A 24,900-nucleotide genomic window follows, 5' to 3' on the forward strand; every position below is an offset into this window, starting at 1 on the left:
CCCGTGCTCAGCTTCTCCTCCCATAGGTGAGGATGGTAAAGCCACAACAGCATACGTGGCATTGGTCAAATTTCCTTCCTTTCTAATAAAGGCTCCTACAAAGCCTTGCCCAGTTACGGAGACAGGATCTATTCAGCCCAATATCTCCTCCTGTTGCCAGAGAACCCCGAAAGTTTCTCAGTGCTAGCAGGGAGGCTGTTTCTTTTCAGACTTTTCTCACATTGTTATAAAAAAGCAAATCCCACTTCCTATTCTGGTCCTCTTGAAGTGAGAGAGAAATAGAACAAATGTGAATGAGAGAATGAATGAATGTGTGTCCACGCGTGAGTGCTGACACATCGAGCCCACTCCTTCCGCCTCTGCTACAGCTTCCCTCTTCCCAAAGCATCAGCCATGCGCGTGGTGGCTGGTGAGATGATCTGGGAGGAAGGCACGATGCTAGCCTCCAAAATGTGCTCCTTTCAGACACCCCTCAAAACATACCCAGTCCTATAAATTCTCATCTCTTTGTTTTCACCCAAAGCTGCTCTAGGAAGGCCATGTGCCTCAATGCTTATGTTCTGCCATATTGAGACCTTTAGTAGAAACTTTTTTACACATTGGCTATAAAGGTAATGGCGCATTAGAAAGACACTCTAAGGAGAGCTTCACTCAGTATTTTCCTCAGGGTGTCTCCTAGTAACAGCCAAACACAGCCCCCAGCAGCCACTTTCCATGTAAGTGATGAGTCGCACATACTTCCTCACACGGTCTGTTTCCAGGCAGCCCCAAGGGCAAGTCCCTGTGACCCGCTGGCCCCGGCCTGCCCCTCAGCCAGGCCCACGCTGCTCAGTCCCTGTAGCACTTGTGTATTCAGTGTCTACTGAGCCTTGGGAAGCTGGATTTCTCCTATAAAGAGTCCTGTTTTCATGAATTGCTTTGAGGTGAGGCCCCAGACATTGTATTGACATTGGAAAGTGCTTTTGGGAATCACCTTCCAGGAGCTTTCATCTTCAGGAGAAACAAAGGGGGCAGGAATGGGAAGCTGTGAGCAGTGGCCTGCTGCAGGGTGGCCAGCGCCTTTCTCGATGTTGTAGCCACTAGCCACCTGCCTCAGTTTAAGTGACAATGAAATCAAATGAAAACAGATTTCCTCAGTTCACTAGTGACGGTCCACATGCTCAGTGGCCATCTGTGCCTGTGGCCGCTGTGCCGGACAGCGTGGAAACAAATGTCCCATGTGTGTCTGCAGCAGCCTCGAACTAGGGATGTGTTCCGTGTCCTGGGAGGTATTTTCTTTTATATTTTGTCATCTCAACTCTCTCTTCTTTCCTGGAACACCCCTGCTGTCCCCTGGCCACTAAGCAGGATCATGTCAAGGCTAGGATGTCATGCAAGGCAGAGGAGCAGGTCTACAGGAGAAGGTGGGGGAGCGGGGTGAGACCCATCAGTCCACAGCTGTACCTGCTCCAGGAAATTGGCGCTGGCTTGCTGTGCTGTCGTTTCTCCTGTCGAACATAAAAATAATCTTGCTCCCTTTTTCTTTTAAATTTAGACACACATATGAGATCAGAGGGACAAAGTCCATTTTCTGAGCCCCCAGCTTCCTGTTAACATGACATTAGTGGAAGAATCCAGCCTGTGATCATATTAAATAGGGAAAATAACTGAACAAAAGAAGTCTGGGATTTGATCTTTCTACTGGGTAAATTTAGTTGCCTGAGGAACAGGAGGAAATTATTTCAGTGCCAAAATAATAAAAAAAAAATCATCTGAATTTGCTTTTGCACTCTCATTCAGGAATTAGAGTTGCCTGTGGTAGGAAAGGGGAGGCAGTGATAGTCATGCATACAATTTCCTTTGGTATTTTATTCAGATTTTTCCTCTAAAAGATTCTATCTGCCTTTATAATTATCCAGTTAAATTTATACATCCAGTTCTCCTAAAAATGGGTGACATTTGAGTGTTGTAAAATTAATATGAATGTGATGCAATGGACATAATTGCTTTCTAGAAAAATCTCATCTTTATGACTCACTGTTTGAGACAAAAATGTGAGCCCGGAAGTTCCTAGAACATCACTCTATGTGATTCCTTATGCACATTTTCCCAAGAAAGCTGTTTTTCAGGAAATAGGATCTCTGCTGGATTTTTTCTCTTGGTCTCTCTGTGGTCACAAATCAGAAAGCTCAAGAAATGACTGAAATAATACTACACTTGAGTGCGTTGGTGTAGAGTATTCCAGAAAAACATTCACACAAACACATTGGCAGTTTTCAACCTTATTCATTAGAACTCTTGCCTTTTATGTTTCTCTCACTGGGTTTCACAACTGTTGTGACTCCACCATCTTAACTAATCAAGTGAATCAGATTTAATTAATTTCAATCAAGTGGGTCAGTTTCAGTCGATCTGAGTTTGAGACAATCAGATAGCCACACTGATGTCCCAGACTTCTTGATGAGGCTACTGTTAGAAGTTCTAACAGACATGTGCACTGCTTCTAGAGCAAAGGGGAAAAGAACAGTGGATTTTAAAAATATTTTCCTTCTTGTCTGCCTTCTTTCCTTTTTATTTATTTATTTATTTTTATTGAGATAACATTGGTTTACAAGACTGTTACGATTCGCGCCTTTCAGATTAATTTTTAAAGACAATCTCATTAATGTACACATTATACCTTAGAGAGTTTGGATTTTTAAGGGTTTTCCATTATTAAGGGTTGAAATTTGCCTTTACATGATCTAGAGAGAAATTGTTAATGACCATAGAAAATGGGCCATAAACACAGGCTTTAGAGTTCATTAGAACCAGGTCTAATGCCTGACTCTCTTACTTGCCAGTTATGACTTTGCGGCAGGTTACTTAGCCACTATCACTCTCATTTTTTACATCTATGAAATGGAATGAACATTTCCTACCTCAAGCCACTTCTCAAGGATGAAATGAAACAGTGTTCTTTGAGTGGAGTTAGTACTGGTGGCTAGGAAAGCAAGCAATTGAGCCTTACAGTCTTGATGAGGACAAAAAGTACAAATATTCACAGCTTCTTTCCTCTCTTGGGAAGATCGGTGTTTGTAGTGCCAAACTGGGAGCCGAGGGGGGAGCTGAGCAGGATTAACTAATGATTAAGGTTGGAAGAGGAAAGAAAAGTATTGGGTAGTCGAATTGTCAAAATAAAGGACCTTATGAAAGAAAAAATAATAAAGAATCTTAAAGTCTAGAGGACTGAACGAAAAGGGTACTGGAAGTTTGGGGGGCAGCTAGAAAGTGGGAGGGGCAGGCAGCAGCCGTGAGATATTCAGGCTGATCAAGAATACCTTGGAGAGTGTTCTGTGCTGTGAGCCACCAGTGTCTACATTTTGGAATCTTTTTAGGTAACTTGTGAGGTAGATGTGGCAGAGAGGTTAAGGGCTAAAGCTTCGGGACCTGGAGTTCTGGTCCAAATTCTTGTATGACCACACCAGGGCTGGGTAGCAATGCATATTTGTTTTGCTGTAAACTGAGGTGGTCTTGCTGTGAGGTAAGCATCCTAACTGGACCTTGGGTTATTCTGAGGATCAAGTGAATAACTCTGAGATGACCTAATCTTGAGTTGTTGGCAGTTATATAAGAGACTGGCAAATGTTACATGAACTTAGTGATGATGCATTTTTTTTAAGGTTAATAATGGTTTGCATTTATGCAACAGTCACTATGGAATGGGCTGTCTTCTGAGGACTTTATGAGGATTCATTCTTTTATTTCTCAAAATAACTCAAGTGAGAAACTATCATTATCCCTATTTTACCCATGATAAAACCGAGAGACAGGATTTAAGTAACTTGCCCAAGGTGATGCAACAAAGCCGTGGTCTAGCTTGTCTTGGCATCACACACTTGGCATCACATCCACCTGTACCATTGGGCACCTCATATGTGAGCTTCCCATCTTAAAATAAGCAACCTCTGGGAGCAGTTGGCTTTATTTCATAGATGGCCTAGTTTATACTCAACACCCTCGCTACTCAAATGTGGCCCACGAGCCAGCAGGATCAGAGGCAACAGGGAGCAGAAGCTGAGGCCCCACTCCAAACTCTTGAAACAGGAACTGTGTTTTAACAGGCTTCCAGGTGATTCGTGATCATGTTAACGTCTGAGAAGCATTGCTCCAGAATTTGAACCTTTACACAGAAGTGCTGTCGTTGTCATGTCTCCGCCCTTTCCAGTGTCTAGCACAGTGCTCGCCACCTACGAGTAGGTGCGCTCTTGATCCCAAATTAGATCAAGGAATGTTGAATATGAAATCAACTGACAAGTCCCCATGGTCTAGCACTTGATTTCTTCAGTGGCGTGAATGGATGCTTAGCCCTCCAGCAATCCAGCACAGCACCAGGTACCTAGCAGATACCTCATACATATTTCTTAAATTGAGATGGAAATGTTAGCAATAGAGACATCCAGCACACCAGCCTTCCCTGGATGTGCTGCGGCATTTAAAAAGGCCAAATAATGCCAAAGCAAGCAGAACAGTGATTATGCACTTATTCTTCACACGGGTTTAAGACAAGCTCTGCTCAACTGGTTCCCCTGTGAACTCAAGCTGCTTCTCTTCCCTCTTGAGCTTGCTATTGTCTTGGTGTTGTTTGCAGCTCATTCAGAAACTAATTAAGTTTCAGGATCAGTCAGTCCTATTGGAGAGTGCGGATATGTTGAAGAGGTGGTTTTTTTTTTATAACTTAAATTATCTGAGTGAAAGGACAATTATAATTTGCTTCTAAAATTGGCCAAAAGTCAGCTTTCATCAAAATAATTCTCAGCAGACATTGGTTTCCATAAAACCAGGGTATTGTATGAAAGGCAACAAAGAGGATTTAAATAGGCCATGGAAAATGTATTGATAATCTGGCCATATTAATCCCATTCTCTAACAGACTGTGAAATTACTTGTTTACTTCACTTATCTGGGGCTGGAGGTAGCTGATCACTCGTTGACAGAGCCCTGTTTTGTGATCACCTTTCAGCGGTGAGCTTCAGCTGGGCCAGGTCCAAACAATTTGACTTCACTGGCCTATGTACTACCTCCAAAGTCAAGGTCAGGACTGCTGTTACCTCTGGTCAGCCAGAGAAACTCGTGAACACTAATATATCTGGTCATGGCTTTTATTTGTGTATGGACAGGAAAGTAAGCCAGGATTCTAGGTATAATTCTGAAAAGTTGGAGGTGTGTCTTCAGTATCTGCTTTCTGATCCTAGCTAAAATGAAGGCTCCTGTCAGTTCATTGCAAGTTCAAAAATAATTAACAAGATGAGAACTTTAAGAGATGCAGTAAAGTACAAGATGTAGTACCTGCCCTAAAACACTTCTGTCTTGGAGTGCCTCTTGAGTCCATTTTTATTAGTTCTCAATTGCTGCATTACAACGTGCACAAACTTAGTGGCTCAAAACAACAACTGATTGTTACCATAGTTTCTGTGGGTTCGGGGATATGGTCACAGGCTCTCTGGATTCTCTGTTTTAGGTTTCACAAGGTTGCAATCAAGGTGTCTGCCAGGAGTGAAGTTTGACCAGGGAATGAGCCACTTCTAAGCTTACTTGCTCATTGGCATGATTCAGTTCCTTCCCGTCTGTTGGAAGGAGGACCTCCATTTCTTGTTGTTGCTTGTTACCCTCAGTTCTTTGTCTCTGCAACAAACTACTTTATCGAAACCAGCAAGGGAGAAAGGCTTTAGCAAGATGGTGACTTTTATATGCATTGTAATGGCAGGTCGATAACTTACCACTTTTGCCATGTTTTACTGGTTAAACGCAAGTTACAGGCCCCCGCACCCCACGTCAAGGACAGACAGTTACACAAGGCCACAAATACTAGGAGGCGTCGTGGTAGCCTCTATCAGCAACACAAAGTCTGACTTTTTTTCCAGCTGTGTTACTTAAGTTCCTGTCTCTCCTGGACAGGCAACAGAATCATCTGTGTTGATTCTGAGATTCGCGCTCCAGAGCTCTCCTTGGAGTCATGCTGAAGCTTGACGACTCCTCCTGGCCTCCTCCTTGCTTCCTGCACTTCCTTTCTATCCTCTTCCCAATAGATTAAGTACATTTGAGTTCCTATTTCAGGTTCTGTGTCTAGGATGCCAAGTAATACTTGCAGGAAACTCGTAGCACCTGTGAGCCTGATGGAGACCATGGAGGAGACAGAAAAACCAGCACCCAGTGGAGTGGAGCCCCGGGGAAGGGGTTACCTGATGGGACAGGCCATGGAGGGACTTGGCCACTGCTAAAGGCCGGGGCAGGAGTGGGAAGAAGTGTGCTCTCCTTTCTCTCCTCCCTGCCCTGGGTGTTTATCCTTTTAGTGAAGCCTAACAGGCATCTTGGTGCATCTGGGCCGCTGTAATAACACGTGCCAGATTGGGTGGCTTATAAACAACAGAAGTGTGTTTCTCACAGTTCTGCTGTCTAGAAGCCCAGGAGCCGGCAGCCACCAGAGTCAGTGAGAACCCTCTTCTGGGTCACTGGCTTCTTTTTGTGTCCTTATGCAGTGGAGGAGCCCAGGGGACGCTGTGGGATCTCGTTCAGAACAATAGTAATGCCACTCGTGAAGGCTCCACCCTCATGGCCAAATCACCCCCCAAAGACTCACATACTAATACCATCACCTTCAAGGGTTAGGATTTTAAAATTTGAATTTTGAGGGGCACACAGACATTTAGAGTGAGCTGGCAGGCAAGAGAGGTCAGTATCTTAGGTTCTCCTTAGGTCAGTAGGGAGGAGTATCAATCGGGAAGGAGGGACTACATGACCAGCCTAACAAACATTTTTCTCTTTTCTGTTCAACCATCATATTGGTATCCACTTGATCTTTATCATGTCCATTTTTCTAGCTCTAAATCTTTCAGGTATTTCCTATTGCTTAAAGAAATCATCCATAAAATTTCCAGATTATATACCTGATGAGGGTTGATCTCTGATTCCTTTATAAACTATTTGAGTTTACTATCAACTAATGCATACCTCAGAGTATAGGCTATGCTGTTAATGATTAAGTGCATAAATCCATTTTTCAAGACTCTTTCTTAATAATTTTAAATTATTCTAGACAGCTTTTGGCTCATGTGATTAGATTGTCACCATTGTTTTGCTACCTGCCACATGAACTTGTGAGAGATCATCTAACATGAATGAGACCTCAAACAACCCATTTAATGCGGCCGTGTGTTCTTAGGCAGAAAGTGGTATATCCAGACTGTCTAGGCTACAAAGACAGGATGCATTTTAAGGGGGTTGATAGATGTTTGATCTTAAATTAATTCTGGGAATTCTCCTATGGCTCTAGTTGGCAGCAGGGCACTGAATGATTGAAGCTTGAGTGTAGTCAGATTACAATAATAATAAGATCTCCACTTTTGCAGCACCTACTATATGCCTGGCATGGTGCTAATTTCAAATATCATTTCTTCTCCCTGCCATAGCAACTGTTGGGTGAGTATAACTCTGAGAGAACTTAAGTAACCTGCTCAAGGTCACAGTGAGTGAGTGGAGAAGCCAAGATTTCAACCCAAAACTATATGTCCCCTTGACAGAGTCCTCTTCCTTTCACACATCACCACTGAGGCACTAGGGAAGATGTTCCCTTCTGTAGGAAGACCCACGCTCTGTAGTAGGAGTTAGTGGCTTAGGAAGGCAACAGTGGAAGACGCTCATCTGAAAAAGCCACATAGAGTATGATTCCAACTATATGACATTCTGGACAAGGCAAGTCATGGAGACAGTAAAAACTATGGGAACAATGGTTGCCAAGGAGGGAGGGGAAACCAGGGAATATTTTTAGGGCAGTGGAACTACTCCGTATGGTACTATAATGATGGATGCATGTTATTATACATTCATACAAACCCATAGAAGGTACACACCAAAGCAAACCTTCATGCAGACTGTGGACTTGGGGTGATAATGAAGTGTCAAGGTAGATTCATCAGTTGCTAGAAAGGTACCACTCTAGTGAAGAATAATGGAGGGATACGCATGTGGAGAAAGGGAGCATATGTGTGTCTATAAATCTTCTTCTCAATTTTACTATGTATCTAAAACTGCTTTAAGAAATAAGGTCTTAATGAAAAATAAAAAGATGTGGGCATGGGCTTGAGCCTATAAGGATAGGAACAACTAGAAGAGATAGTAATGCTCCCAGAATGGCAGAAGAGCAGTGTGGAGTCCAAGGAACTGGTTAATGCATCAGGAAATGCAGAGCTCAGACAACATTGATTAAGGAATAAACTGTTCTTATAAAAAACTTGAATCATTCACAACACACTTCTGACACTGTCCAAACACAGAGCCAGCTTCCCACCAGTCTAATCCTTCTTTCTGGTCACTTTTCAATGTTACATTTCATATATGCTCTGTCTCCTATGTTGCTTTAATAATTGGTCTGGCCACAATCTGTAAGAGTAGAGGAACTATAATTGATTGAGCTGTGCATTTACAATGGGTACATTTTCTGTGTAAAGATGACATTTAGTTAAAAATGAAGGGAAAACTTGATTTTGCATGGAGTTGAAAGAAATCAAGGATATTGTAGCCCCCATCCTTGGTAGATCCAAACCATTCTTTACTATACATTTTATATGTGGTAAAAGTAGCACTGGATAGGAGAGAAAAAACTGGTTTTGCAGCCCCAACTCTGCCATTAGAGTAGTTGTTGAGGTAGACAAGGCACCAATCCTCAAGTTTTCTCATATGTTAGAAAAAAAATTTCCCAGAGTTCCTGTTAATGTTCAGGGTGTTAGAAAAATACCAAGGGGTAGAGATACCACTCTCATCCTTAAACTAATCCCACACATGGACCAAAACAGAAGCTCACCTTCAACCTAGCTGCCAGTTCCCCATATCTGATATTTTAGAATGGAGGTTGGAAAACAGTTTTGGAAGAGTGCCAGAGGGTAAATTCTTTAGGCCTTGCAGGCCACATGGTGTCTGGCAACTGCTCAGCTCTGCAGTTGTAGTGAAAGCAGCCACACACAGTTTGCCACTGGGTGAGCGTGCCTGTCTTCCAGTAAGGCTGTATTCGCCATGGCAGTTGGCAAGCCAGATTTGACACACAGGCCAGCATTTGTCCACATGTTCTGGCACATGACTGTTTGGTATTCAGTGCAATTTCCAGTGTAATTTTCCTTCAGCATATATAAGGGATAACATATGTTTGTGATATTAGATAAGTAGGGCATGGAGGGTTGGAATGTGACAGAAAGAAGGAAAGGGGAAGAAGACTGAAGAGCATAGAGCTTTGTGAGAGAGCATGAGGAGAGAAAATTCCAGTGACATCTGCCATAGGGCAAGGCATTGTCAGATTGGAAAAGACTGGCCTTTAGCATGAAGCTAACAGCTGTGTTTGGAGAGACAGGCTGTGTGTATGTATAGTGTTGACACACAGCCATCACCTTGTGAAAGAGATAGCTTGGGCACTTGAACCTAAGTGAATCTCAAGGAGAATTTGTGGGGGAAGTAAAGGAGGAGAGGAATTAGCCTCATTTTATGGATGAAGAATTTCCCCTCTGGGGCACCAGTGCTGCTAAGGCTGAGGAGGTCAGAGCTGTTTGCCCTGTGGAATCCACAAGGAAACAGAATTCTTGGAGAAGGATATTAAATTTTGCCTCTAGGAGAACTTTCCAGCATCCTTACAGTCCAGTCCTCCTCCTTAGAAAGGGTCTCTGCTGGTGTCTGGAGGACCCTCTAGTCTGGTGCCTGAGCAGTGTGTGAGGGTTACCACGGGGAGCTGAAAGGGGGGCTGCAGGCCCCCTTTTCTTGCAGTTGGTGTTTTTTTTTTTAAGATTATTTAGTTATTCATTCATTCATTCATTCATTCATTCATTCATTCATTCATTCATACAAGCACTGGGTACAGTCAGAAGCGTGGGAGGGTGAGAGAATTCACCAGAGCCAGAGCAGGGAACAGAACAGGCAGACTGACGAAGTACACTGCTGAGGGGAGCAGCGGGCAGCAGAAGAGGTCTGTGCGCCATGTGGGACCCTCACCTGGCTGCCGGGGATCGAACCGGCGCTGCAGAGGCTGCAGGTAGCTTCGCAGCCCAGCGCTCAATGGCTGCGCCACCAGGGGAGGCCCTTGCAGTTAGTGTTTTTATTAGGTCAGAGGCAGAGGTGTTGTGCTCTTCCGCTCCCACCCTCTCCCCCTTTCTTTCCATTTTTGATTCTGAATTCTGATGTGGCAGGTAGGAGCAGGGAAGGGAAAGGCAAGAATGGACCGGGGGTGGGGGGGAAATCACTTCGTGGTTTCACTTGGAGCTGATGGCATCTTGAAAAGGTGGTCCAGGCTTCAGAGAAGGGACATTTAAATTGTCTCTTCAGGTAGGACAGTATATTCTGTGTCATCATATAGAAGGAAAAAGAGAGCTGGATTTTTAGAAAATCTCAGAAACTTGGGATATGATTAAATTGATTAACCAACAAATCTGTAAAATTTCATACAAATCATGTACTTAATATAGAACTGGATTACTGTTTGCAGTCTATTGCACTAATTCATTAATTTTATTTCACAGACTAAAGTTTTTACTATGCAAATATATGCAAATCTATAGGAAAATAGTGTTTTTAGCCAAGTGCACCAACACTTGTTGGGTTTCTTTTTTTGTTTTTGGTTTGTTTTACTGGAACTGTGCCACTGGGGTGGAAAGTGAGATAACAAATACATTCAATATTTGAAACTGTGACTGAACAATTTTCTAAGGGGTGGTTGGGAGGCTTTCTCCTTTGAGAAATTTCGTAGTGATTGGCATGTCCTTTTTCCTCTTTTTCTTGCCTAAAACAGAATGAAGAAGATGAGTAACATTTATGAGTCAGCTGCCAATACACTGGGGATCTTTAACAGTCCCTGCCTGACCAAAGTGGAGCTGCGTGTGGCGTGCAAAGGCATTTCCGACAGAGACGCCCTTTCCAAGCCAGACCCCTGTGTCATCCTCAAGATGCAGTCCCACGGGCAGTGGTTTGAGGTAGGCGTGTGCAATGAAATGGACACAAGCATGGCTGGAGTGTTGGTCTGAAAATGTTTGGGAATGTCCCATCTTTAGGTGGTTTATTTTGATGAGGTGGAAACTTCTAGAAATGAATATGTTCACGTTTCTGCTTATACCATGGTGTTTTGCTGTGGCTGTTTTAATGCTGTGGATATTTTGACATTTTTAATTTGTGAGTCTGAAATTTATGTGGCAAGAAATCATACCCTGGGTCTCACTCTCAGCACTTTTTATTAATTACCAAGAAATACTCATGCCCAGTTGTTGACAAAGGACAGACAGCAAGAGGGTCAGGGATAGGCATAAACTCAGCCCCCAGATTGTGCTAGTGTGAGAAAGCTGATACTCCAAAAGATGGTTCCAGACAGTAAGCCTAATAGCCAATCCAGAGTGTAGATTAGAATTAATTAGGATTCAGGGGTTGGTGACTCCAAGGGACTACATTTTGGGGGATTGGGGAAGATCACTCAGGTAGAAGGAACTCAGTGGGTGGGAACCCTTCCAGTCCCACAGAACCCTGGCCACTGTGCGCACAGGAGGCCAGCTCCGGTCCTGAGAGCTAAACTGGACTACTTGTTATCAGGGGCTTGACTAGAACTGAAGAGTGGAGAACAAGACTGTGGGCCAGTCCTTGATCAAGCCCAAAACAGGTTGATAGGAGGGGAGCTGAGTTCTAGAAACAGTGTCTGTCCAGTAGCTAGGAGTCCAAGAGAGTCACATGGGATCCCAGTACATGGTAATGGAGCCGAGGGACCGAGAGGGTGTTCATTCCAAACCTCAAGGGTGGACAGGGCTTAGCTGGAAGTACGCCCGCAGTCTGAGTTGGTTGGGGATTGCCCAAAGCTGAATCCTGCTGGTGGAGCTCATCCATAGTCTCAGTAGTAAGAAGACTTGGGTACACGTGGGGGAAGAAGAGAGACTGCAAGCTCATAATTTTAATTGACTTTGCAAAGTAGTCAGACCACTTCAAGCATCCCCACATGTGGTGTTTGAAGAATCTGCTTATGTGTAGAGTATTGTCGAACAAACCCTTCTCCCTGCGCCTGTGCGTGGCGGCTTGCTAGGTGCAGAGATTCTGTGACTCCTTCTCTGAAGACCAGCTATCTCCATGTTGTTGAGAAATGGTTTGGTATTCTTTTCTCAATTTTATTCTAGGAAAAAGTTACTCCTTTTTGTGTCTACCAAGCTGTAACCTATCACAGACCTGGAGAAAAGCAGTGGGGATTTGCAGGGGAGAGGTTGTTTTGACTGCACTGTATTTGGCCAGATGTTCCTCTGACTAATGCTCATTGTGGACATAGTGGCACCTGTGGAGGGACAAGGAGGTCTGCTGTGGAGGGGCCCAATCACACAACATTTATTTGGAGTGAGAACTTAAAATAATATTAGCTGAACTTGAGCTCGTACTTATCAACTGCTGGGCACTGTTGTAGCTTCTCTATGCAACATAATGAATTTATCCTCACATCAGCAGTGTGAGGAAACACAGATAGAGGAGCACACAGAGGCAGAAAGGCTAAGGATTTGCCCAAGATGATTCAGCTTGTATGTGGAACTTCAAATGTTTGCACCAGACAGTTGACTCTAGAGCCCAGGCTCATCATTGCTACTTGATACTAATGGTGGCTACTGGTGTAGCCTTTGGTGGTTTGTGTGGCTATATTGCAGATTGAATTCTATACTTGTGTTTTGTTTGCATATTTAAAGTTAAAACAAATTGGATGAGGACATTTTCTAAGTTGTTTGGTTTTTTGCTTTTTTGTTTTTGTTTTGTTTTTTGGTTTTGGTGTGATTTGGCTTTAGCTTAAGATCTTTTAAATGCTTTTAAAAATCTGGTTTATGCTTAATGGTGGGATGGGGAGGAGCAGTGGGTGCAGCAGAGGAAGCAGCCATAACCCTTCCAAAGGGAACCAGGCATCCAGAAGGATTTGGAAAAATGTTTGAAGCCATGCTGGGGAGAGCAGAAGTAGACAGCCACCTGCGTTGGATCCCTCAGGACAAACTCTTGGAGCCTTCACTACTTCACCCCCTATCTGCAGATATTTGGGAGTTCTTCTTTAGGGGGAACATTACTCCACTGCACAGTAGAAATAAGTTCTCAAAAGAACTAGCACATTTGCTTACCCGTACATATGTGATAAAAGCCACTTTTCTGAGAGGGAGGTTGGTTAGAGGTTGGTGAGCAGATGATACCAAATGAGGAGGCAACGTGCCCAGGGAACAAATGACAGATGGGCCATTTGCAGATCTTAGCTTCAGGCTTACACAGGGCTTATACTGAGAAGAAAGAGATAAATGACCAGCACGCAAACTTAACAACTCATAGTTAACTTGGAGAATCATTTACACAGATCTCAAGTAATGCATATTTATTTAGTGTACACATTGATTTGGGGGGAGCGAATTTTATCCTATGCTTTTAGTCCTATGCTATGAGTTAGAAGTACCTGAGAGTCTGTGAACCAGGTGACTACTACTGTTTGCATTGGGTGCCAAGAGCTAGCACCACGGACAGCGCACCGCCATGCGCTGTAGAAATGTGTGCCTTCTACATTGTGGCCTGGAATATGTCTGGGTTTACAAGAGATTTCTGTCTGAATTACAGACTTGAAAGAAAGTCCATGTTGTTGTTATCAGTTCCTCGGGTGTCTTAATTTATCTGAAATCTGTTATTTCATTAAGTGTGGAGAGAAAAGAAAACAACTAAGAGACTAAATGATTTGCATAATGAAAGATTGTTGGGGGATGTCAGAGTGAGAATAAAATAAATAAGGGGTACTTATCTTTCAGAGAGAATTTTAAAGTTTGGCAAAGGAAAGAGCTGGAAACAACCTCTCAACAGATGACTGGATAAAGAAAATGTGTGATATATACATACATACACACACACATATATACACATACAATTGAATACTACTTAACTATAAAAAAAGATGAAATCCTGTCATTTGCAACAACATGAATGGACCTGGAGGGTATTATGCTAAGTGAAATACATCAGAAGGGGAATGAAAAACACTGTATGATTTCACTAGTATGTGGTACATAGAGAAATTAAGCAAGTGAATGAACAAAATAAAAAAAACAAAAACAAAAACAAACACATACATGAGATTGTAAGACCAAATTAGTGGTTATCAGAAAGAAAGGGATAAGGGGAGCATAAACTGGGACAAAGGGTGACTTGTGTAGTGTAAGACAGAATTTCGGTTTTAGTGCTAAACATAATGTAGTTTATATATGTTGACTTATAATGGTGCACATCTGAAACCGATGTCACAATGCAGTGTTTCCTCAATTAAGAAATAGGGATGTTAGCAAGTGTTACTATAAAGTATTAAATAAATACTAATACAAAATAAACCTCGGCAGAAGAGAGGCTTTGTCTAGATCAACAACGTGCAGTGGAACCTACCACAGTAATGGCAGTGTTCCCTGTCCTGTCCAGTGAGTGAGGGGCTAGCCACTTGTGGCTACTGCGCACTTACAAGATGGATAGTATAACTGAGGGACTGAAATTTTTAATTATTTAATTTTATTTCATGTAAGGGTATATGATAACAACTAGGGAAATTCCAGAATATTTTTGGTGTAGTAGAGAATTTGACTGGATTGGAAAGAAGAGGAAAAGGGAGCTTGTAAAAAAAAAAAAGTTACGGTAGGCTATTCATTTTGCCTTATGGTGGGGTAGGGGTGGGAAGCTGTAACTAGAGTTTGACATTTTATTATTACTGTGATTCTGGATTGTGCTTTTTTAAATGGAATTCCAGCAGCATGAGGACCCGTCACAACTTCCGGTTACCACCACAACAGTTATAACTTCCTTCAGATGACCTGCCCATCTTGAGGTTATACTGTTGTTCTTCCAATTGGCTGTAGATCTCTAAATTGGTTCATAAAAATGTAAGCCTGATTTTTAGACTCAAAGAAGTATTACCATCTAACCTTCCATGCTGCTATGCTATTAGGCATCAATAAAGATAAATTGCATTTCTTTGAGATATTGGGAATCATTATTCTGACCTAACAATAGATTGTTGCTTTTTGCAGACAAGCAGGATTTGGGATATATGTGTAAGGACTGAGAAGAAAGAGGGTGATTTTTGTTTTTTGTTTCCCCCAGAACCTAGAGCTGGGAGTGTATTTTTATTAGGTGAAACTTTCAGTAAATCTGTATTGGGTATGATTGTAACTGTCAGAAAGGAAGCAAGACAAAACTTGTAACTTAGAAATACATTCCAAACTGAGAGCTTCAGACCTACTATTTAGTTTCCCTGATTGAGAATTATGCTTCTTTTTAAAAAAATTTCCCCGGCACCTACTCCTGGCCATCTAATGATGATGGTATATGGTGCAGGTCAGTGCAATGATAATCTAGAGCACATTTCATCTTCCAATGAAGAGTGGAAATAATTTCCTCTTGTCTGTGGTACTGATGTATATGCTAGCTGTCGGAACTAAACATCATATCCAAGTGGGATAAATTAACACTTCTCAGGGATTCAAAAGGCAAGGGCCCTTGTGAATGAAAGACTTGTGTTTCGTTTCCTGCAACATATGTTCTATTCCCTGGGCATGTTGGATGTTCTCTGCGAAGCAGAACTAAGCTCATGATGTTATACCCTTTGGCAGAGATCCTATAAATGGCAGAGTACTTGTTTTCATTGAAAAAAACTGAATTATTTCTATGAATTATTTCTATGAGGATGTTGCTCCATCATCTTTTAATTCCATTTTCCATTCAATTTTAATACCATTATTTAGCTCCTCCATGAGAAGCTCTAAATAGTTCTGAAGATTAATTACCCTTGGGTCAATTCCATATGAAGATATGTTATGGTGAGTCATAGGCATTTGTGGGTTGTTAGTAATAACATCAGTTGTAATAATTAGTGTAGCTATAGCTAACGCATCAGTTATCACTGGACTCTAATGAAACATTATTGTTTATAATAATCATATATTCATGTAACATTTTATAAAGCCCATCTACTTACGTTATTTCACTGGCTCCTCATACATTACAACTCTGTGAAAAGATGGCAGGGGCATTGAGCTTAACCCCAGCATGCATTGAATTGCAAGGAAAGGACATGGTTTGTGTGCTCAAAGGCCACAGAGTCCAGTAGAAGTCACCTCATCTTAGAGGAAGCAGGTTAGAGTCTCAGATGGTCACATGACCTTGAGAATGGGCTTCAAACAAAGTCCTGTCTTAAATCTCTTCCTTTCTGAGATGGTAAACCATCTCAAAGATATGTATACTACTCTTATATGTGCATGAAAAAAACCCATCACATTTTCAACTCTCCATTACTTTACCTCTTCTCTCCCCACTCCCTTTTCACAGAGAGGTAGGGTTTGGTCACCCTATGATCTAGCATCCCTACTAGCAACACAGAAGAGGGCATATGCACCACGATCATGCACTTGCTCACTCCTCAAAAGACTATGGAATTGTTCAGCAATTCCTTCTTGGCTAGAGGGCTCATGGACGAGTTCTGTGGTACAAGTCTCTTTCATACGTGGGACATGAGTGACCCATCACCTTTTTGTGTATCAGTTCATGAGGATGAAATGCAAAATAGCAGTTTCACCCATACCTGAGATATTCAATTTTCCATTGCTCCAGAGTGCCAGAATTTTAATGAAAATGGGCCAAGCAATACAAACATTTAGTGATAAAAAATAGAATCACTGTCTATGTGAGATGATATCAGCAATGTATTAGCCACTTTATATATATTCTTTCTAATTCTCACAACTACCCTGCAATGCAGACTTTAATAGTCAAGTAAGAAAACGGACTCTTTGACAGATAATGAGTCATCCAAGGGCCACAACTAGTAAATAGTCCCGCTGGAATCTGGTTGGGTCCAAAGCCTGTGTTCTCTTCACTTTAACAGAGATGGGGAACTTGAACGTGGAGGTCTCTATCTTGTCTCCAGACATATTTTGTTGGACCTACATGTTCGAACAAATTTTGCACTGGCTGTTAAATTTTAAAGATCAGGTGATGTTTTGTACAACTCCAGATAATTTGGTTTCTTCGAGTAACCAGAAAATCCAGCACATGGCCCCTTTGATCCTTGTGCATCGATGAGCTGGAGATGGTTTGCAGCTGCCCCAAACCAGAGTGTGGCTGTCTTTGCGTTTCCTACAGACTGACCTGTCTGCCTCTCTGCCTTGCCTTCCTTCATTGCCCCCTGGAGGTGTTTGAGTGTAGACTACACTCCTGCACCCTCTGGCTATGTCTCTGACACACAGTTAACCTCTCAATTATGGATACAGACAAGGACTGAAAAATGAAAATTAAGTCAATTAAAGCATTCCCTCTGGATATCACAAGCAAGCTCCTTTCTCCTAAGATTTTCTGTTCACACTTTGCTGACTTGCAGCATCTCGGTGGCTAACACCTAGCATGACGGATGATAAAAAACAACAGTTTTCTTAAGCTCTTCACCAAGTTTCAACTGTGGTTTCGCATCAAACTCCCATTTGGGAAAACTTTGATGCTGCTTTCCACCTCCCCCTTAACACATCCTTAATAAAAATAATTTATTTAAAAGAAATAAAAGAAAGTTGATTTTAGTGATATTTGAAATCTTACCCAGAACACTACATAGAAAAGCAAATAAAGTGAAATACTAGAGCTAGATATGTTTGAAAATGTTTCCTCCCTGCTGGCCAAGGTCACGTCCTGTGGCCAGAAGCTGTGAATACATGGAGTTCACTCTGCAGTCTCTGCACTTGGATGGACCTTGCAGAATAGGTGACAAAGTGGCTTTCTCATTTTTGAAATCTCAAAATTGTCAGTGTCCCAATATCTGAGAGCAGAATCACAAAGATGGGAAACTTCAAGCTGCCAGTGAGGGGAAAAAAAACAATTCTTGGATTGATTGTTAATTCTCATGTGCCCTGAAGACGACCTATCGGAGGTTGTTAATTTACGTTGATAAAATAATCGTTGTCCACTATTAAGTATATTGGGGTTCTGTGTAAGGTTTTGGTTTAAAAGGGGAAAATATAGTTGCCTGACTAATAAAATTTGAAACCATAGGGAAAGAAGAAAAATAATTCCAGAGCTGTAGTCAAACTGAACTATTTATGGTGTGACTCACCAGCCTTCAGGAAACTTCAGATCAGGCCTCCTGTCAAGTCAGGATGCTGTCCGAGCAGCCAGGCCCCATCTGAAGTCGGTTTGGAAACAAGGTCCAGGTTTGGAAACAGGCTGCCTGTGTGACCTTGCACAGTTACTTCTCTGAGCTTGTCATACACCTCTTGTTTGGATGGTCACTGTCAGGATGATGTCATCGGCTGGCAGGAGAGTGAAGTGGTTAGCTCTCAGATGCTGGAATCAGACAGCTGGGTTATCCCTGTGACCTTGTGCAAATGCTTCCCCTTCCATGGGCCAGTGGTCTCAACATTCACTAAGTGGCAGCAATAATAAGACCTATTCCAGGGGTCTGTAGGGATGAAAGATGATATTTAAGAATTGCTGAACTTAGTACCTGGGGCTTAATGGATTACTATGTTACTATGTTAAGGGAGATGATTTTACAAGGCCAGAGAGGTTAGCACACATCCCTGAGTGCTCTGCTTATAGAAGGTATTGCCAGGTAACATCTCCATGGAAGTGTGTTTAATGCCAGAGTCAAGTTTTTGGTCTGCTTCCCAGTTCGAGGATTCTTGGTCCCATTTATCTGTAAAAAATAACAGAACTTTCAGGAGGAAAATTCAGGAGGTCTCTAAGTTTCTGCCAAGTGTCTGACTAACCACTTTGATCTGTTTTGGCTCCCCTGATAGGGAATTATCTAAGCCTCCTTATCCCCTGCACTCTGTGCATTTTGAAGAAGATGAATAGACTTGGGGAGACTTCATTCCACTTGTCGTATTCTCTAATCGGTGGATGGGAATCAGAGGGGCCATGCTGATAACCTTACCTTCCCATCTTTGCTTCTGTGCCAACACTACCCTCTCCCCTGCCCTGTTTGGCAGTCTTATAAGAGAAGTGACAAGAAAATTCTTTCTGGAAACTCTAGATGTTCTCGGAGTCAGTTTATAGGCTAATTAAATATTTTATCTTGATCCAAGCTTGGAAATGTTCAATTCCCTATCTTGGCCACTGGGTTTTCAAATGCCTGATATTTCAAGAGCTTCCTCTCATCTGTCAGTTGACTCTGAGATGTTTTCTTCTTGAGTGTGAAGACTAGCTCTTCTTGATGAAAGATTACAGTTTTGGAACTATGTATTGCAGTAAGAAAGTTTGACACCTTTTAAACTCCCTTTATATTCTAACCTTTTGAAAACAACTTCTGAGAAACAGGTTTCTCATGGAGGGGCCTATTTAAACCTGTCCTTATTGAAGGTTTGTTTTATCTAGTTTGTTCCAGTTACTACTGTTGCATATATATTTTTAAACTCATGGATTTTGTGATTCAGGACCCCAGACAGGGCACAATGGGAAGAACTCATTGGCACAGTAGTCTGGGGCCCCAGTTGGGGAGACTCAAAGACAAGGGGTGATTTAAGGATGGGCTTCCAAATCATCTGCAGGCGCTGTCATTCCAGTGCAGGCTGGGACTTCCAGTCCGAGCATCGGGCCAGGCACAGACAACTTCTCTTAATGGGAAGAGTGTCATATGTTGGCCAGGCAGTAAAACTTCTATCTGGAAGCATTAACTAAGGAGCTCTGTCTTATTATCACATGATCCTATGATTACCTCAAAGGGTGTGGATAGGATGAATGTAGGTATATTTATAATCCCAATTTCCATTTAGGGTGCTGTCTTAGAAACTTGAAAGATATAAATATAGAATGTGTGAAAGAAAAGTCTTTCTACTCTGAATGTTAAACTTAGAAAATGCATAGCTTGAAGAAGTATAATAGGAAGAAAATATACATTGCAGTCTCTTTCCTGGTGTTAAACACAAGTTTTAAGAATAATGCACCACTAGCTATAAGAAAGACAGGAGGGGAAGAGAGGAATTCATTTTCTCCATGAATTCCTCACAATAGCCTATTGAATCAGTACATTATTTTTATTGCCTGTTTTCTCATCTTGAGAAAACTGAGATTCAGAAATGTCACAATAACATTTCCAAAATCATATAGTCAGTATGGGTGGAACCTTCTGTTTAGAATCATCTGACTCTACATTTCAGGTCCTTCGGTCACACCACGAGGGGTCTCCTGCTGGTACCCTTAAGGTAGTTCCGCCCCCTTTAGAAACTAACATGTCCATCCTGTGGCAGCCACACAGTCGTCGACCTCTCTTTGCTACCGGATCCTTTTCTTGCTTATCTCCACCTGCTTCCTTAAAATTTGACTCGATCACATCTTCCAATCCTAAAATAAATGTTTTCCACAAAAATTTCCTGTAAGAGAGAAGTTCATCATCCTATGGGTGACCCCATCTATCAGCCCACTAGTGGGGTATATGTACATGTAAATAGTTCATTTTTTGATTCATTCATCAAACATTTATTGAGTTCCTGCTGTGTGTTAAGCGCTGTTCCATTGGCTAGGTATACAGCAGGGGACAATACATGGCCCCGGCTTTTGTACCGGTGAGGACAATAGAAAATAAACAACACTGTATACTCTATTGTCAGATAGTGGTAAGTGATATGAAGAAAAATGAAGTGGGGAAGAGTATTTGGAGAATGATAGGAGACTAAGACTTCTCTGAGGAATTTGCACAGAAATCGGCATGGACAAGGGAGTGAGTCCTCTGGTGTAGGGAGAGTGTCCCTATAGAAGGATGAGCAGAGGCGGTGATCCCAGGCACTTGCTTGGCTTACCCAGGAAGAGCAGGGCCACGAGGTGGCTGGAGGGCAGTCGGCTTAGAAGGTTAGAGTGAGAGAACTCATGTGGAAGAGGCAGCCAGGAGCCAGATGTGGTGAGGCCATTGTAAACATGTGTAACACCGTACTTCCTCAAGTGTGGCCGGGATCCTGGATTTCCCTCCCACTATGAAGGGGGGTTGGGAGTCATTGGAAGGCTTCTAGCCAGGAAATGATGAGGATTTTATCAAGTGATGCTGTTGACTTGTGCCAGACAATGAACACAGACAAGAGCAGATGCTGGAGATGACTCAGGACCCGTTACACTTGTCCAAGTGAGAGATACAATAGTTTGGGTCAGGTTGTAACTATGGAGAAGGTGAAAGGTGGTTGGAAATGAAATGTATTTACAAAGTAGACTATAAAATTTGCTTGTGAATTGGATGTAGGGTATGAGAAAAGAGGAATCAAGAATGACCCCAAGGGTCTGAACAACTGGGTGAGTGATGATGGGTGTTTCTAGAGAAGAGCAGGTTGTACCAATAATTCCATAACAAACATGAGAGAGGCAGTATTTGTACGGGTACCAGCACTATAACAGCCTGTCTGTATTTGAATCCCAGCTCTGTTATTTACCAACTGTAAGAACTTGCACAATTCAGTTAGCTCCTTTTCCTCATCTGTACCATGCAGAGAACTGAAGTACTTCCATCATAGTCTACAATGGTATCTAGCTCTTAGGGCTATGTAAGTGCTAACCATCAATTGTTGATGCTATTAATATAAACTTGTGGATACTTAGGATTGTCTTTTTTAATGATTGGTTTCTTAGGGGAAATAATTGGATCAAAGGATAGTTGTATTTTGAAAGTTTTTACAATAACCCAGGTGCCTATTCAGAGGGCTCATAGCAATGTATTTCTACCAGCAAACTGTGGCACACAAAGGAGGAAATCCTTTGAAAAATATTTTTTAAACTTTAAAAAAAAGATTTATTTATGCATATAAGAACTGGGGTACAGGCCAGAGGTAGGGGGGTGAGAGGATTCACCAGAGACAGAGTGGGGAGCAGAACAGGCGAATCTACTGAAATACACTGCTGAGGGGAGCAGCGGGTGAGTCAGGAGAGGTCTGCTGCGCCATGTGGGTAGCTTCCTGGCCGGCCAGGGATCGAACTCATGCTGCAGTGGCTGTGGATAGCTTCATAGTGTTGCGGCTCAACCCCTTGCACCACCAGGGAGGCCCTGAAAAATATATTATATATTTGGAGTTTCATATATAGACTCCCCAGACCTTTACCATTCCCTCTTGCCCCAGTCAACAGAAGGAGGATTTCCCTGGTCTGGTGGGTCTTAAGCTCACTAAAGTAATTCTAATCACACTTGTGTCCTCCTTCCAAAATTATATTAATTTATATTAATATGTACATTATTTACTGATAGAATAACATAATACAGCTGATAAAATGGTAAACTAATATAATTAAAACATACCTGATTATTAGCATGAATAATTTTATGAATACAACTGCATGTGTGAGTTTGCCAGAGAGTGACAGCATGTGCAGGAGAGAGGTGAGCTGTCTGTGTATCAGGAGTGGAGTGAAGAATCCAAACACCTCTCAGTTGTCATCTTTAATTCTGAGCGATCACTGTACTTGATGCTGTGTTTTATTTAAAGAGAGGAAGAGAAATTGATTTAATAACCTGTCACATTATACAACACAAGAAGTACTTGGGAAGAGAAAGCACTCTGATATTCTTGGTGGGAAGAAAAATATTGTGACAGCTCCATGGAGAAATCTTTGTGCAGAGAGAACGGGTAGAATTTGTGGTGATGAGCTGAGCATCTCAGGGAAATCCACGCTTCCCTGGAATAAATCTGACCACTGTGCCACAGAGCTCTGCAATATTGAAGGCTGATTCCCTCTCATAGAAAGGGAGTGAGAAAACAAAAGATGTAATTGTTCCTTCTTTTTCTTTTAATCATTTCTTAAAAACAATTTATTCCATCATCATTTCCGCTAGGGGGTTTCCAAAATATTCTGTGTAACTGAGTTAGGGCAGAATAAAAACAAATTATGGTGATAATATGTTAGAATTGCAAAGTTTAATGAAGAGCATTGAATATCTCAGTGTTTATCTGGCAGCCTGGCGAAGTCAGTCTGTTCTTTACTGAAGGAATAATGTGGGGGATGAGCACCCGCTCCAGGCACCGGTGCACTCGTAGCCCCCTGAGTCAGGCCTATTATTTTATTTTTTTAAACAATATTTGCTTCCCCTCACCCCCTCAGTTTGAGTCCCCATAGTTTCCTTCCCCAAGGCAGCTGGGGCACCATCACCTCAGTCCCCTGTGCTCCTCACTCCCTCCCTCTGATCCCTCTCCCTCCTCCTCCCCTGCAGGATGTCTCTGATTTATAATTGTCTGTTTTTGCTTTGTTGTGTTTTGTACTGTTATTGTTTTTTTACACTGATGTCTTATTTGGTTGCCACAAGGGAGAACACGCTCCATGGGGTGCTGTGAGGCGTCTTAGAAAGAATTTAAGGGCTTAGAGAATTTGTTCTGTCATTTAGGTGGTTTCGAGTGGTTTGGGGGAGTTAAAGATGTTCAGCTTCGCTGTGGACTGCAGGGCTTCAGGAAGCCAGGACCACACTTGAGCTGAGCACCTTAGTAAATCTCACCTAGAAGGAGGGAAGGCTGTCAAGAAAGCTCTCATCCGTAAAGAAGTTACTCACTTTAACAGGACGGGGGCCTGTTTGGTCATTTTGTGGCTTGAACAGTGTTTGTCTTGTGTGGTTCAAGTGAGATCCCGGAGGAGTCTGGTTTTGTCTTGCTCGCTCATGGGCCCATCGTGGCCCTGTGACATGTCAGCACTCTGTGAAAATCTGTGTTCAGCAGAACATTAAGCCTCGGCTTATGTGCCAGGCCAGCTCCTAGCAACGCCAAGGCCAGCAGACAGCAACCAGGCAGCAACCGAGCCGGCCCCCTGGTGTCAGGGACAGCCACAAGTTAAGCTGTTCTCAGCTTATTACCCCAAGAAGGGAGTTTTGATTTTCAATGTAGGTAATCCTATAAGCTGTTTTTTCCTTCTTCAGTATAATCACCAATCTCCCATCTACTCTTTATCCCCCTGGTCAGTTAGAGGGAAAATCCCCACGAGCTCTTTTGGACACCCAAATTCTGTTCATCTCACCAATAGAAAGTTATTTAAGAACTACCCAGGTTTTTTTCCTGGTCCCTCAAAATCAACAAGCAACTATAAACCAGAGACATACTACAGTGGGGGTAGTAACGGGGCGGAGGGAATAGGATCAAAACAAGAGGGGTGGGGATTGTATGGGAACTATAACCAAGCTGAAAATGCATTCATTGTGCAAAAGTGAAAAATGATGTAAAATATATATAAAATAAAATTAAAAAAATATATTTTAAAAAAAGGAACTACCCAGGGCTCACCAGACAGGGAGTGAATTTTCACATGAAGTCTGGTCAGGATAATTTTTTTAAAGATCAGGTAGATCACCCAATTTCTGCCTCACTTATTCAGCCACCTCCCAGTTGTAGTTTGGCAATGTTATTTTCCAAATAGTCCATTTTCTAAGCAACACCTGCCACTGACATTCATTCACTGAATGGCTGTAGAATACTCGCACGCTCCTTACCACTGGATATGAGAATGGGCAATTATTCTCACCTTCATAAACTCATATTTCTCAAGGTGTGACACAAGATCTTGTTTAAAATGTCAGAGGAGACTGAGGAAAGCATATTCAACTCAAGACGGGGAGGAGTAACCAGGGAAGGTTTTATAGAGAGGATACTTCTTGAACTAGATCTTAGCGGATGAGTTTGCCAGGTAGGCAAGTTGGGGAGTCACATGCTTTAAAAAGAGAATATTATGCTATGTGCAAAAGACTGGCTTCCAGAGCAGAGACCAAACCCTCCCAATCAGCAAACCTCAGTAATTCTGATAAATGGATCTTGACAGAACTTTATGAAAGGACCATTATCTTCTTGGTGAGAGCTCTGCCTAAGCTATACCCCCCAAAGAGAATATCTCTTCCATTTTTAAAGACCTTTTGTGAGGGGGAGTCCACAGTCATCCTAGGAGGTCCACGGGTTTGAGTTA

At 42.3% G+C, this 24,900-nt stretch overlaps 1 protein-coding gene across 2 annotated transcripts in view; it reads left to right on the forward strand.

The window, feature by feature from the left end:
- The window catches only part of CPNE4 (copine 4), a 385,184-nt gene that overhangs the window by 137,789 nt on the left and 222,495 nt on the right, over nucleotides 1–24,900 (forward strand). The window contains exons 1-2 of one of the 2 annotated variants that reach the window (XM_037524388.2): nucleotides 4,342–4,353; nucleotides 10,784–10,964. In XM_037524388.2, the coding sequence (XP_037380285.2) occupies nucleotides 10,785–10,964 (180 nt within the window). In that variant the 5' untranslated portion in view covers nucleotides 4,342–4,353; nucleotide 10,784. Of the gene's footprint in view, nucleotides 1–4,341; nucleotides 4,354–10,783; nucleotides 10,965–24,900 lie in introns of those variants that run through there. The other variant, XM_054688943.1, reaches the window with a different exon arrangement.

Source organism: Talpa occidentalis, unplaced genomic scaffold, assembly GCF_014898055.3.
Source record: "Talpa occidentalis isolate TD23 unplaced genomic scaffold, MPIMG_talOcc4v2.1 talOcc4.10, whole genome shotgun sequence".
NCBI classification, from domain to species: domain Eukaryota; kingdom Metazoa; phylum Chordata; class Mammalia; order Eulipotyphla; family Talpidae; genus Talpa; species Talpa occidentalis.